Here is a 12,466-nt window from a genome sequence, read left to right as displayed (position 1 = left end):
TGAGTTCTTCTTCGCCATCTTTTGGGCTTTTCATGCCTGTTACGTATCAGGATCGGAGCCCTAGGTGTTCGCCAGAGCAGGGCAACTAAGTCACTGGGTTGTGATGCTGTATGTGGGGGTGGGGTCAACAAGGAGCATTGGCGTCCTGTCTGCCGCCTCCCGCTGCCACAGCCACAGGTGCCGCAGCTGCCACTGTCACCGGGGTCCATGCATTTCATCCCACTGCATGCGAGTGTGCCACCGCTGTCAGCCCTCACCCCCTGGGGCCTTGGTGTTCCGTCTCACTGTGCGAGAATGTGTGACCGCGGTCAGTCTGCCCCACACCCTGACTGGGTCCGGGCTATCTGCGCGCCTAGGTCTGGGGATCTTTCCTGCCCGACCCTGCTCTGCTGCTGATTCCGCCCCTCTTACCATCCCAGTTGAACGGTTAGTTGTTGGACTTCCGTATAATTCAATTTTCTGTTCTTTGGCTGTGTCTTTGTTCTCCAAACCTTTGTTGTATTCAGACTTGGTTGTGGGAGAAGGCACGGTGTTTCCACCTATGCCTCCATCTTGGCAGAAGTGTCAGTATGTTTTGTTTTGTAAGAAACTGACAAACTTTTCCGAAGTTACTGTGCCAGTTTGCATTTCCACCAGAAATAAGGGAGAATTTCTGTTTCATATCTTTGCCAGCATTTGGTGGTGTCAGTTTTGGACTTTGGCTATATGTGTGTAATAGTATCTATCTCATTTTAAGTTGCAATTCTCTGATGACGTCTGCCGTTGAACATCTTTTTCTATGCTTATTTGCCATCTGTATGTATATGTCCTTTGACAAGGTATCTTTTCGGGTCTTTGGCCCATTTTTCAGTTAGGTTGTTCATTTTCTTATTGTTTAATTTTAAGAGTTCTATGTTTATTTTGGATAATAGTTCTTTATCAGATATGTGTTTTGCAAATATTTTCTTCCAATCTGTGGCTTGTTTTCTTGTCATTGCTTTTTAAAGAGCAGAAGCTTTTAATTTTAATGAAGTCCAGCTTATCAATTCTTTCTTTAATTTTTGCTGTGGTGATATACCTAAAAAGTCATCACCACAACTAAGGTCATCTAGATTTTCTCCTATGCTATCTTCTAGGAATTTCATAGTTTTGCATTTCACATGTAGGTCTATGATCCATTTTGAGTTTTTTTTTAAAGATTTTATTTTTTTTTAGAGAGAGGGGAAGGGAGGGAGGAAGAGAGGGAGAGAACCATCAATGTGCGAGAGAAACATTGATTGGATGCCTATCATATGTGCCCTGACCGAGAACTGAACCAGTGTTCCTTGGCTTTTCAGGATGATGCCCAACCAACTGAGCCACACCAGTCAGGGCTTGAGTTAGTTTTGTGAAGGATTTAAGGCTTATATCTAGATTTATTTTTTTGCATGTGGATGTCTGGTTGTTCCAGCAATGTTTCTTGAAAAGGTTTTCATTATACAGGTTTCCCCTGTTATCTGAAAGTAGAGCATCCCTGTGAAACCTTTTGCAAACTAAAATAGCACAAAGCAGAGTATCCTCTGCTTTCTAAAAGTTTGCATTATACCACTTCACTTTTATGAAAGATCTACATTAGTATGGTAACAGCTTTATTCATAAAAGTGAAAATCCTCTTTAAATTTATTTCAGATAAAACAGGTAATAATGTAGGTCTTTCATAAAAGCAAAGTGGTATAACTTGAACTTTTGGAAAGTAGGCATACCTATGTTACCTTTGCTCCTTTGTCAAAGATCAGTTTACTGTATTTGTGTGAGTCTCTTTCTGAGCTTCTGTTCTGCTCCACTGATCTATTTGTCTGTTCTTTTACCAATACTACACATCTTGCTTACTGTAGCTTTGTGATACGTCTTCAAGTTGCATAGTATCAGTGCTCCAACTTTGTTCTTCTTCCATAAGTACAGTGTTGGTTGTTCTGGGTTTTCTGCTTCTCCATATAAACTTTAAAATTATTTTACTGATATCTACAAAATAACTTGCTGGGATTTTGACTAGGAATATACATATCAACTTGGAAATAACTGATATTTTGACAATATTAAGTCTTCCTATACATGAACATGGAATAGCTCTTTATATATTTAGTTCTTTCATTTCATTCATTGGAATTTTGTAGTTTTCCTCATAAAGATCTCATACATTTTTGTTAGATTTATACCTAATTATTTCATTTTCTGAGGTGCTAATGTAAATGGTATTTTCAACTTCAAATCCCACTTTTTCATTGCTAATATATAGGAAAGTAATTGACTTTCCCATATATTTTGTATATTAACTTTGGGTTCTGTAATCTTGCTGCAGTGGCCTAGTAGTTTTAGGAGGGACTTTTTTGTTGTTGATTCTTTCAGATTTTCTATAGACAATCATGTCATATATGAACAGACTATTTTATTTCTTCCTTCCCAATCTGTATACCTTTTTTTAAAATTTACTTATCTTATTGCATTAGCTAGGACTCCCAGTATTATGTTGAAAAGGAATGAAAAGAAAAGACATCCTTGTTTCTGATCTTAGAAGAAAAGCATTAAGTATGATGTTAACTGTAAGGTTTTTTGTACATGTCCTTTATCATGTTCAGGCAGTTCCCCTCTAATCCTAACTTAAGAGTTTTTATTATGAGTGATTAAATTTTATCAAATGCTGTTTTTGCATCTATTGATAGGTCATGTGATTTTTCTTCATTAGCTTGTTGATTGCTTTTCAAATTGATTTTTAAATGCAGAAGCAGCTTAGCACATCTGGGGGAAAATTTCACTTGGTCATGGAATATAATTCGTTTCATATATTGTTGAATTTAGTATTTTGTTGAGGATTTTTACATCTGTGTTTATGCAAGATACTGGTCTACAGTTTTCTTATAATATTTTTGTCTGGTTTTGGTGTTAAGGTAATACTGATCACATAAAATGAGTTAGGAAGTATTCTGTTGTCTGGGAGAGATTATACAGAATTGGTATAATTTTTTCCTTAAATGTTTGGTAGACTCATCTGTTTTGGAAGGTTATTAATTATTGATTCAACTTCTTCAATAAATAGGCCCATTAGGATGGTTTATTTGTTGTATTTTTTGTTTGTTTGCTTTTTTGGTTTTTTCCTGAGGAAGGGTAGTTGAGTTCATGGAAATTAAATGTGTATGGGCTGTGACTCCCCTGGAAATAACATGTTGGTGCTTTAGTATGGCTCAGATGCTGGAGTGGCTCAGCTGGCTGAAGCCCAGTTACTGGACAATACCTCCAGGATTCTATGAGGTTTGTGTGTGCATGTGTGTGTCCTCTCACCAGGTTCTTGGAATCTGGTTGGCTGCCTGCCTCTCCCCAGCTCATCTCTGTGTGTGTCTCTGCTACCTCCCAGCTTTCTAGAGAACAAAATCTTGCCTGAGAGCTGGTGGTTTCACATAACTCTGGAGATTCCCAGCAGGAGACTGTCCATGGCAGGACAGGGGCCAACAAGGCATGAGTATTCAGGAACTTATTTTCCCTGTGGGACATTGAATCCTTGAGATAGGCTGGCTCCCATTTCAAGGCCTTTGCACTTACTTTCCCTCCACCTGGCACCCTCTTCTCAGATCACTGTTTGGCTTCACCTCACCCAGGAAGTGCCTGTCTCAAATGACATCTTCCCCTAGAAGCTTCCACTGCCCTCATCAATCTGTGCCACTTTCCACTCTAGCCTCCTTCTCATATAATTTTAATTTTCCTTCTAACATGTGTCAGTATCTACAAATCAAATATGTGGGCCTCTCTGGTTTTTTGTCTGCCCCCATAGAATGTCAGCTTCATGCGTCAGGGCCTTACCTTATCCTTGGAGGGCCTAGACTCAGGCTTGATCTAGCATAGGTGCTCAGTGTGTATTTGGGAGTGAATTTCTTGCTCCCAACAGGCCTCACCTAGTGCCCTGGCTGCCTCTGCCCAGCCCACCTCTCCTTGGCCTGGCATCAGCAGAATGTACCTGGGGTGAAAGGTCCTTAGGATATTTCCCCTCTCTGGCTTCAGACTGCTCCAGGGTGGTGATGGAGCAGTCTGGTGTGGCCCCACCCACATGACCTTCTCCCAGAACACTCCTGGTTCCCCATGAGCCTCAGTCTCCCTGCCCAATAGGGCACATCTCACCTTAGCCAAACACAGCCTTCAAATAGAGCTTTCCAAAAAAACATAAGTCAGGGAAGGGCCAGGGCTATGGACAGGTAGGTTGTGAGGGTAGCACATTCAGTCCAGCTCCCAGTGACTGTGGGGCTTCCAAGATGAGAGTCAGTGACAGAGCTCACCCCTCAGTGGCCTGGGTGACCCCACTTGAGACTTACATACGGATCTGGGTGTTTTTCAGGGTGAAGCTCAGCTCCTCCAAGGTCTCTTCCATCTCCTGTGTGTTCTGGATCAGTGAGAGGTTCTGCTCCTCCAGCTTTGTGAAGACATCCAAGAGCTGCTGGGGCTCTGTGAAGTATAGCCCCAGATCCTGCAACAAGTGTGTGTGTGTGAGAGAGAGAGAGAGAGAGAGAGCGGCCAGGGGGTGCCGGCTCTCTCAGGCTCTGCCAGGAGTGGGACCACTGACCTCCTCATCACTGTCTGGGTCCTCTTGCACAGGGAGGGCAGAGCTGGACCTGTGGAGAGATGTGGGTTCAGGGCACCAGGGCCCAGCCTGTTATATTGTACTCCACCCCAGGGGTGTAAAATCCTGACATTTACACAGTATCTCTCCACCCTCAAATCCCTTGTCCTCCTTGTCCATTGCACAAGTTGGCCAGGTGGTGGCATCAGCTTCCTCTTGGTTCCTCAACTCACACAGCAACCAGGTGAATAGTTTTAAATTCAATTAACTCATCTCATTCCAGTTAGCATAAAGGTTGGCCTCTACCCGGGAGCTGTGGTTGGGGACCTTGCTGCCCTCCCAACCTTTGCCTCCTCCACGGCCCAAGGTTACTCTGCTCTTGCCCTGCAAGCTCCCTAGCTGTCTCTCCAGGAGCAAGGCCTCAAGGTCTCTCCCTGCCTCAAGGCCTTGGCACCTGCAGCTCCCATTGCAGAGACTGCCCCTCTCCATTTGCCATCCTTTTTAAAAAGCCACTTTCAGGTCCTCTTGTGCCCATCTCTCTTATTTAGGTGTGTCCTTGACTATTGTCCTTGATGTCCCTCATAGCTGCCCTGTGACACAGCTGCCTTCAACTGACCCTGAGTACTCCACAGGGGCAGAGAACATCCTGGGCCAGCCCACATGAGTGCAGGAAAGGCTATGCAGGCTTGGAGCCCTCAGTGTGGGGCTCTGGAAGGCTCTACTGGATGGGGGCCCAATCTTGCCTGATATCTTTCATCACCCTTTCTCACCTGCTCCAGCCTTGGCCCACACCCAGGATTATAGGTTCTGCTGGCTGAAGAATGGCCAGAGGTAAACCTGGGCTAAGGCCTAAGAGACTCCAGACCCTGACCTGCCTACGGTGGAGAGGTGAAAAATGCAGGACCCTGTGGGAGAGGATATTAAGCACTCACTGGGCCTGTGCCTCACATCGTGTACACATCAATGCCCATTTAGAAAATGAGGAATATGCAGCTGTAAGATCTAGTCACCTACCCAAGGTCACCTGCAGGACATTGCTGGCACATAAAGTATGTTTTTAAGAATCTGGATATAATGTAGACAGCCTCCACTGGCATGCTATATTAAAAAATATCTTACTTTTAGAGCTGAATGAAATACTAGAAAAACTCATAAAAATAAAAAAGAGACACAGCCTGGGGTGCAGACTAGACTTTAGTCTCCACTCAATCTCTTGGCTAAACACCTTGTGTATCATACCCTGCCCAACTGTACACAGAGGCCTGGTTACATGGCTAATAGGTGGAAAGGCCCAGATGCAAACCCAGGACAGAGTGATCCCACACCTCTATTCTCAGGGACTGTCCCAACACAAGACCTTATAGTGGTAGCTCTAGGGCTGAGGGGCAACCAAGGCAGAGGAAACATGCATGCATATCCAACTTCTTGGAGCCTCCATCCAAAACAGAACTGGAAATAGCAGCCCCTAGTGGCAGGAGTTGCAAGGATCAGAGTAAATAAACCATGGTATGTGCCTGGCCTACAAATGGTGGCTACTCTTCCCATAAGGCATGACCATGATTCATAAAGATGAACATAAGCTTGCAAATTGGCAGCACTTGGGTCACCTTCCAGCTGGAGAAGTATCAGTTTGGGATATGGGAGGTTAAGTGTAGAGAACATCTAAGGGGGAGACACACATGGGGGCCAGGAGCTCAGCAAACAGTAGGAGGCAGAACCATGGGAGGGGGTGGACAGTCCACTGTAGAGAAAGAAGGGATGAGCAGAAGATACAGACCCTGAGAAGCTGAGTGAAGGGGAGGTTCTTGAGCCCTTGGGTTACCCATTCTCTCTATCCCCACTACCACCACCTTCATCCAAGCTGATAAACCATGGAGCTTCCAGAAGAAAGCATAGGAGACTATTTTAGTGACTTCGAGATTGGTAAAGGTTTCTTAAGTAGGACACAAAATGTACCAATCATAAAAGCAAAGATTGGTAAACTGGACTCAAGGTAACATTAAGAGTAATAAGAGAGACTGGATGATACTCATACTAGACTTATTACGTAAAGGACTGGCATGCAGAATATACAAAGTAATAGAAAACCAGAAGAGAAAGGCCAGCAATTCAATAAAAATGTACAAAAATTGAACAGATACTTTTCACAAAGGAGGATATCTGAATGGCTATCATATTTCTCATCATGAAAATGTCATTAAAATCATAATATATCACCATACCCCTGTACTAACTCTGTCTTTGATTTTCTGTATTCTGATATTTTGACATCTGAGGCCATGTTGGGATGAACATGGCTCAAGGGATGAACACCCTTGAATGTGCTTTTCAAATGCAAAGTAACTAATCCAGTGCTCATGTCCCAAGCTCTCACACTGCCTCATTATCTCCCTGCCTCATTACCAAGGCCAAGTACCAGACAATCAGGGATAACCAGTGTGTCCCAGAGGCCTGAATTAATTCAAACCAGCCAATTTAAACCCACTTAACCTGCCTCACCTATTCCCTCCTGCAGAAACCATAATAAAGTCTCCTATTCAGTTTCTCTGTGTCCTTTGCCTCCTGACCACCCTGGTGCTTCCCGAGGTGGCTCCCAGGGCATGGCCTGCCTTCTTTTCTGGGGACTGAGAAACAAACTGTCTTTACAAACGTAGTCATCTCATGATCTATTGACCTTATGGAACCTCAGATTTCCTCTCAATATACTCTGTTTCAAAACAATGCTGCCAGAATAATGAGAGGGACTGAGAAAACAATTTGATGAGAAGTGGGGAAGCTGCAACTCTCACACATGCAGGCAGAAGCTACTAAAGCATGTGCCCACCCTATGAACCAATAATTCCACCCCTATTTCCACAGAAATAGTGCTCATGCATAAAATAGTGCTCAGATAGAAAAGTATCAGAATGTAAGTAGTTTTAATCAAAATAGCCAAGCATTGGTCATAGCCAAAATGGCCACCAACAGGAGAGTGGGCCAAGACATCAGGGCTTCCCCCCCCCCCACGGTGGGATACAAATAGGTGCAAAGAGCAGCCTGTGGCTGCACAAAGCTAGGCAAGTGTGAAGTGAAAAGAGCCAGCCCCAGAGCACAGTGGTGGTGGTCTAAGTGCATCAAGTTCAAGAACAGGGAAAGTGACCCAGAATGATTGAGATCAAAACTGGTTAATTTCTGGTGTGGTTTCTCACTGGGAGAGGGCACCGTGGTGTTTTGGATATTGGGATTGTTTTCTATCTGGATTTGGGTATGGTCATGTGGGTATATATTTATGTAAAAAGCCAAATGTTCACTTAAGATTTCTTCATCTTGTGATGTCAATAGCACTTCAATATAAAAGAAAAAAGTAAAGAAGACCTAAACCTGATCATGTCACTGCTTTGCAGAAACTTCCTGGCCTCTGTAGGCTCTGGACCCTAGGGTGGACTATGGAGCCCCGGGTTCCAATTCTATCTGGCTGCTTGGTGCCTCCGTTTCCTCACTTGTCATATGGGTGGCCCTCCAGAAGGTACTCGAGTTTAGAGTGGCTGAGCTGGAGGAATATGGGATGGGGACACATGGGGGAGGGGTGGTGAGAGGATGGGGGAGTGTGAGGATAGGCAGGGGCTAGCTGGGTAGGGAGGAGGTTGAGGGTGGGGCAGGAGGAGATCTGTCCTATGGTCACTGGTCACTGCTGGAGAGCACAGCGGGAAGGTATCCAGGTGTCTGAGAGGTGCTTGGCAGTCCCTGGGAACTGGGAGCTGGAGGAACTACATACAAGACAAGAGACATGAGCTGGAACTTGCCCAGGAGGCCTGGCCTTCAGCTAGAGCTTCCTGGATGACTGATGAAACTGTCAAACACTGACATGATTCTGCATGATTAGCAGATCCAGCTTTCAGCCCCTGGGATGATTTTGTGTGTCAACTTGGCTAGGTCAAACATTATTCTAGATGTGTCTGTGGAGGTGTTTTTTTTAGATAAGATTAAAAATTTTTATAACCTTTAAATTGTCTGTAAATCAATACATTTCTGTATTTTATCAATATTAGCAAAAACAATGTTTTATATATTTTGTATATGTTTTTTAAGTTAATCTTTATTTTTTTCCCATTACCCTTCAGTCCCCTTACACTCCACTCCCTCCAGCAATCACCACTGTTGTCCATGTCCATGAGTCCTTTTCCTTTTTGCTCAATCCCTCCATCTCCTCATCTCCCCCATCCCCAACTGTCATCCTGCTCTCCATCATTAAATCAGTAGATTGAGTAAAGCAACTAACCCTCTGTGACATAGGTGAGCCTCACCCGGTCAGTTGAAGGCCTCAATAGAGGAAGACTGACCTTCTCCAAAAAAGAGAGGATTCTGCCAGACCATTGCCTTTGGACTCAGGTAATAGCAGCAGCTCTGCTTCCTTAGGTTTGCACCCTGATGGCCTGCCTGCCTGCAGAATGTGGACTTGCCAGCCCCTCAATCATATCGACCAATTAAAGTTTCTCTTTCTTTTCCCTGGATCCAGACCTACCAGCTATCTGCAGGTGACTCACCATATGGCTCTCCAGGCCCTCATCACTCTGGCCCAAGGTGGTCCAGAGTCCATGGGGGAGGGGAGCATCCTGGCAGTGGCCCTGGCACTGTGAAGGCAAATGCCAGTTAGCCATTTGATGCTGTAGTCAGCGTCCCACCCCAAAATTCATCTTGTGAATTTTATTCTAGCCAGCATTAAAATGTCAGGGGCAAGACAGGCCACCAGGGAAGCTTGAACCTGGCTAAAAAGGGCTGCCTTTGGATCCACCCTGGCAATATTGCTAATGGAGAAGTAATGACATGTGCAGGTCAGCTCCCTTGTCAAAGGAAGAGTGGGCATAAGAAAATCTCCTTTGCTTGTGTTTAGGTTGAATCATAAGGACATACCAGTACTCTTTTGACCTACATATGGTTCAATGTACTATTTGCTTAAAAATGGCTGAAAAGACATGCAGGAAATAATAAAATTCATTGCAGTACTGCTTGTGGCTTCCTGGGCCAATAGCCTGGAAGGAGGTACACAGGGACCACTCTCAGCTTTTATTACCTTCTATAGAGTTGTGATTTTTGTGAATGTTTCAGTGAGAGAGCAGTGACTGGGTGCTCCAGCAACTAAACATATGCCCATCCTATGAACCAGATGAGGTGGGTGGAGGATAGCTCTGGCCTTGGAGATAAAGGAGTGGAGGGACAGATTTGCATTGGACCATGGATCTGTTTGGGGTTTCTGTGTTCCCTCTGTTTTTTAGAAAATTTGAAAGTAACCATCATACTTAAGTCTGGGTGATCTTATAATGTCTAGACTTCTGGCTTCTCTTGACCAGCTCTGGAGCTCTGACCCCTGGGCTAACCCTCCCTGATGACAAGTGCTGGCAGGGGGCATGTGCCATCCTGTTCTGTCTGTCCACCTGGCTGCCTTCATCTGTTCACACGACTAGTCTACTAGCTCCTGAGTGGGCCACCCCAGGCTTAAGTTTACTGAATCAAGTAGAAATAAACCTTTCTTGAGAAAACCTCTTGATTTTCCAACTGAAGTCACACTGTACTTAAATACCGTTCAGTATGGGAATAGCCCCTCCTCACACTCTTCCCCTCAGGGAGTCTGGGCCCATCCTGGGTACTCCTGGCCTGGAACCACTGGGGAGTACCCTCCCCAGGCCCCAGTGACCTTTGCAGCTCTCCAAAGTCCACTCACCCTTTGGGGTCCAGCCCAACACTCAAACTGGACTGACTCTCCTGCTGGAGGCTCATGGTGCTGGTCAGGATCTGCCCTGCCCGTACCACCTGCAGCACTTTCCAGGGCTTCCTTGGGCCTTGCCCCTCTGGAGGAAGCAGAGGAATAGTTTCTATAGGCTCCCAACCCAGGGTGGGGGCCCTCCAGCCTGGGGCAGCCACATACCTCTGGAGCCTGTCTTGCCCTTGATCCCTGGTCCTACAGGAAGCAAGGGAGGGGTCCCAGATGGCCTTGGCTAGAATCAGGCCAGCAGCAACATGGCTTGGGGGCATAAGGTTCCCCAGGGCCCCTCAGTGGCAGAAGGAAGAAGGTGCATAGGAGGAAAGTCCCTAAGGTTTGAGTTGAGATTCTGCCCCACTTCCCCAAGTAGGTGCTTGGGTTGAGCCACCAGTGGCTAAGAGGAGGCTGCTGCCCCAACTGGAGCTCTGCAAGGTATGGAAGGGGCCAAGTCCATGGCCTGCACACCTCCAAGGCCTCTGCTGGCTGGACACTGAACACAGGTGTCCTTCTGGACACAGGGTGTAGGTGGACCCAGGGACCTGTATTCTCTTTTCTGCTACCTTTGTCCCCATGTGTAGAGAATAAAGCATTCTCTTTGGGGGCCTCGGCGACCTCGACCTCCTCAGCCTGTTTGAGAGCCAAGTGCTTCTTCTCTTGTTCTTCCAACCACTCCTTGGGTGACAGTTTATACAGGAAATCCTTGTAGACCTTGTAATGTTGCAGAGTGTCTTCAAATTTGGAGATTTCGCTAAACCGGGGGAAGGGACAGGTAAGGTCAGACTCTGCCTGAGATGCCCCCACCCCCCAGAGGGGACCCAATGCACTCTGGCCAAGAAAGGCAGCCACAGAAACACTGGTGCCAGGGAGAGTACACCCACCCTGCTGGGACCAATGGGGGTTATGCTTCCCACAGAGTGACAGTCCTCAGGGACTCTGTCTGCCCCTCTTGGGGGAGCCTGGGGTCCTTGGAGCCATGTGAGCCCTGTGTCTTAGCGGTGTGGCCTTGGGAAAGTCACTGAACCTCTCCTGGCTTCAGTCACTTCATCTGTAAGATGCAGAGCAGCTTGCAGGGCTTCAGAGTCCTGACATGTTTAGGATTCAGTGTTAAAATGATATGGTTTGTGTTGGGTGGGGGGGATCTCTTTGGCTAGGAGAGAAGTGGTGGAGGAAAATGTGGGTAGGCCAGCCCAGGTCCAGTTTGCCTCTGACCTCACCTTTTGATGTTCATGATCTGAGTGGTCAAATCTCGGATTTCAGTGATCTTCTCCATCTTCACTTTGGTCTCCTTCTCTGCTCTGGACGTTGGGATGGGGGCAGAGAGACAACCTCAGACTTTAAAGAGAGGTATCCACACTGCCCTGGGGCAGAGCTGGAAGTGGGGTAACTACCAGGGGGCTGGGTTAAGGGTCGGGATTGAGACAGGGTCAGAGGGCAGGAGTAGGGGTGGAAACAGGGGCTGGGCCTGGGTCCCAGCTAGGTTAGGTTGGTGTGCAGAAGCTCAGGGGACCCTGGGGGGGATGGTGCATGGCCAGCCAGCTCCTCTGGCCACAGGCTCACGCTCTCAAGGCCTGCACTGAGCTGCGGTCATTCTCCCTGAGGAACTCATCAAACAAGGCTGAATCCTTCTCCAGGGACTTCTCAGCCCGCTCCAACTCTGCCTCCTCCTTCATCGCCAGCATCTCCAGCCGCTGGATCTCACTTTGCTTCATATCTAGGGCATACTGAGGGCCACCAGAGCAAGAATCATGCTCCTCACAGGGACAGCCCACCAGGGTCCCCTTCACGGGAGCAAATGGGCCTACCTGGATAAGGAACATTTGCCGTTTCTGGTTGATGTACTTGTTTATGTTATCATATTCCCCTTTCTTTTCTGCAATGAGAGAAGAGAGGCATCTAGAGGGGTGGGGTAGGCAATGGGAGACAGACCCAGGTTCTCAGCTGCAGATGGTACGCAGCCAAAAGAGGGGAGCCAGTCAGCTGCTCCTGGTACAGTGCTGTGCTGCAAGGTCCACGTTATTGCAGGGACCATGGGAGAGTGATCCCTTTCTCCAGCAAAGGAGAGAAGACTCTGCTGATATATATCTCTGTGCCTGGAGATGGGTCCAGGTGGGAGAGCCTCTCTGCATTCCTCTCACCTGGAATGAGACTCTGGACGCCCTGCCCTAGAA

At 46.6% G+C, this 12,466-nt stretch overlaps 2 protein-coding genes across 6 annotated transcripts in view; one reads left to right on the top strand and one right to left on the bottom strand.

Moving 5' to 3' along the window:
- ZXDC (ZXD family zinc finger C) overlaps nt 1-4,408 on the top strand; it is a 59,905-nt gene extending 55,497 nt beyond the window's left edge. The window contains exon 10 of the transcript XR_005064750.1: nt 4,340-4,408. The gene's annotated coding sequence lies outside the window, so the exon portion shown is untranslated. The remainder of the gene's footprint in view (nt 1-4,339) is intronic.
- The window catches only part of CFAP100 (cilia and flagella associated protein 100), a 55,447-nt gene that overhangs the window by 12,643 nt on the left and 30,338 nt on the right, over nt 1-12,466 (bottom strand). For 4 of the 5 annotated variants that reach the window (XM_037034038.1, XM_037034042.1, XM_037034041.1 and 1 more), the window contains 8 exons: nt 12,101-12,168; nt 11,856-12,019; nt 11,513-11,593; nt 10,859-11,046; nt 10,464-10,496; nt 10,260-10,386; nt 4,565-4,613; nt 4,317-4,468 (listed from right to left, as the gene is read on the bottom strand). In XM_037034038.1, coding sequence (XP_036889933.1) covers nt 4,317-4,468; nt 4,565-4,613; nt 10,260-10,386; nt 10,464-10,496; nt 10,859-11,046; nt 11,513-11,593; nt 11,856-12,019; nt 12,101-12,168 — 862 coding nt within the window. The remainder of the gene's footprint in view (nt 1-4,316; nt 4,469-4,564; nt 4,614-10,259; nt 10,387-10,463; nt 10,497-10,858; nt 11,047-11,512; nt 11,594-11,855; nt 12,020-12,100; nt 12,169-12,466) is intronic. The other variant, XM_037034040.1, reaches the window with a different exon arrangement.

This window comes from Sturnira hondurensis, unplaced genomic scaffold (genome assembly GCF_014824575.4).
Source record: "Sturnira hondurensis isolate 20B ecotype Veracruz unplaced genomic scaffold, ASM1482457v3 Scaffold0021971, whole genome shotgun sequence".
Lineage (NCBI taxonomy): Eukaryota > Metazoa > Chordata > Mammalia > Chiroptera > Phyllostomidae > Sturnira > Sturnira hondurensis.
This window is presented reverse-complemented; position numbering and strand designations above follow the sequence as displayed.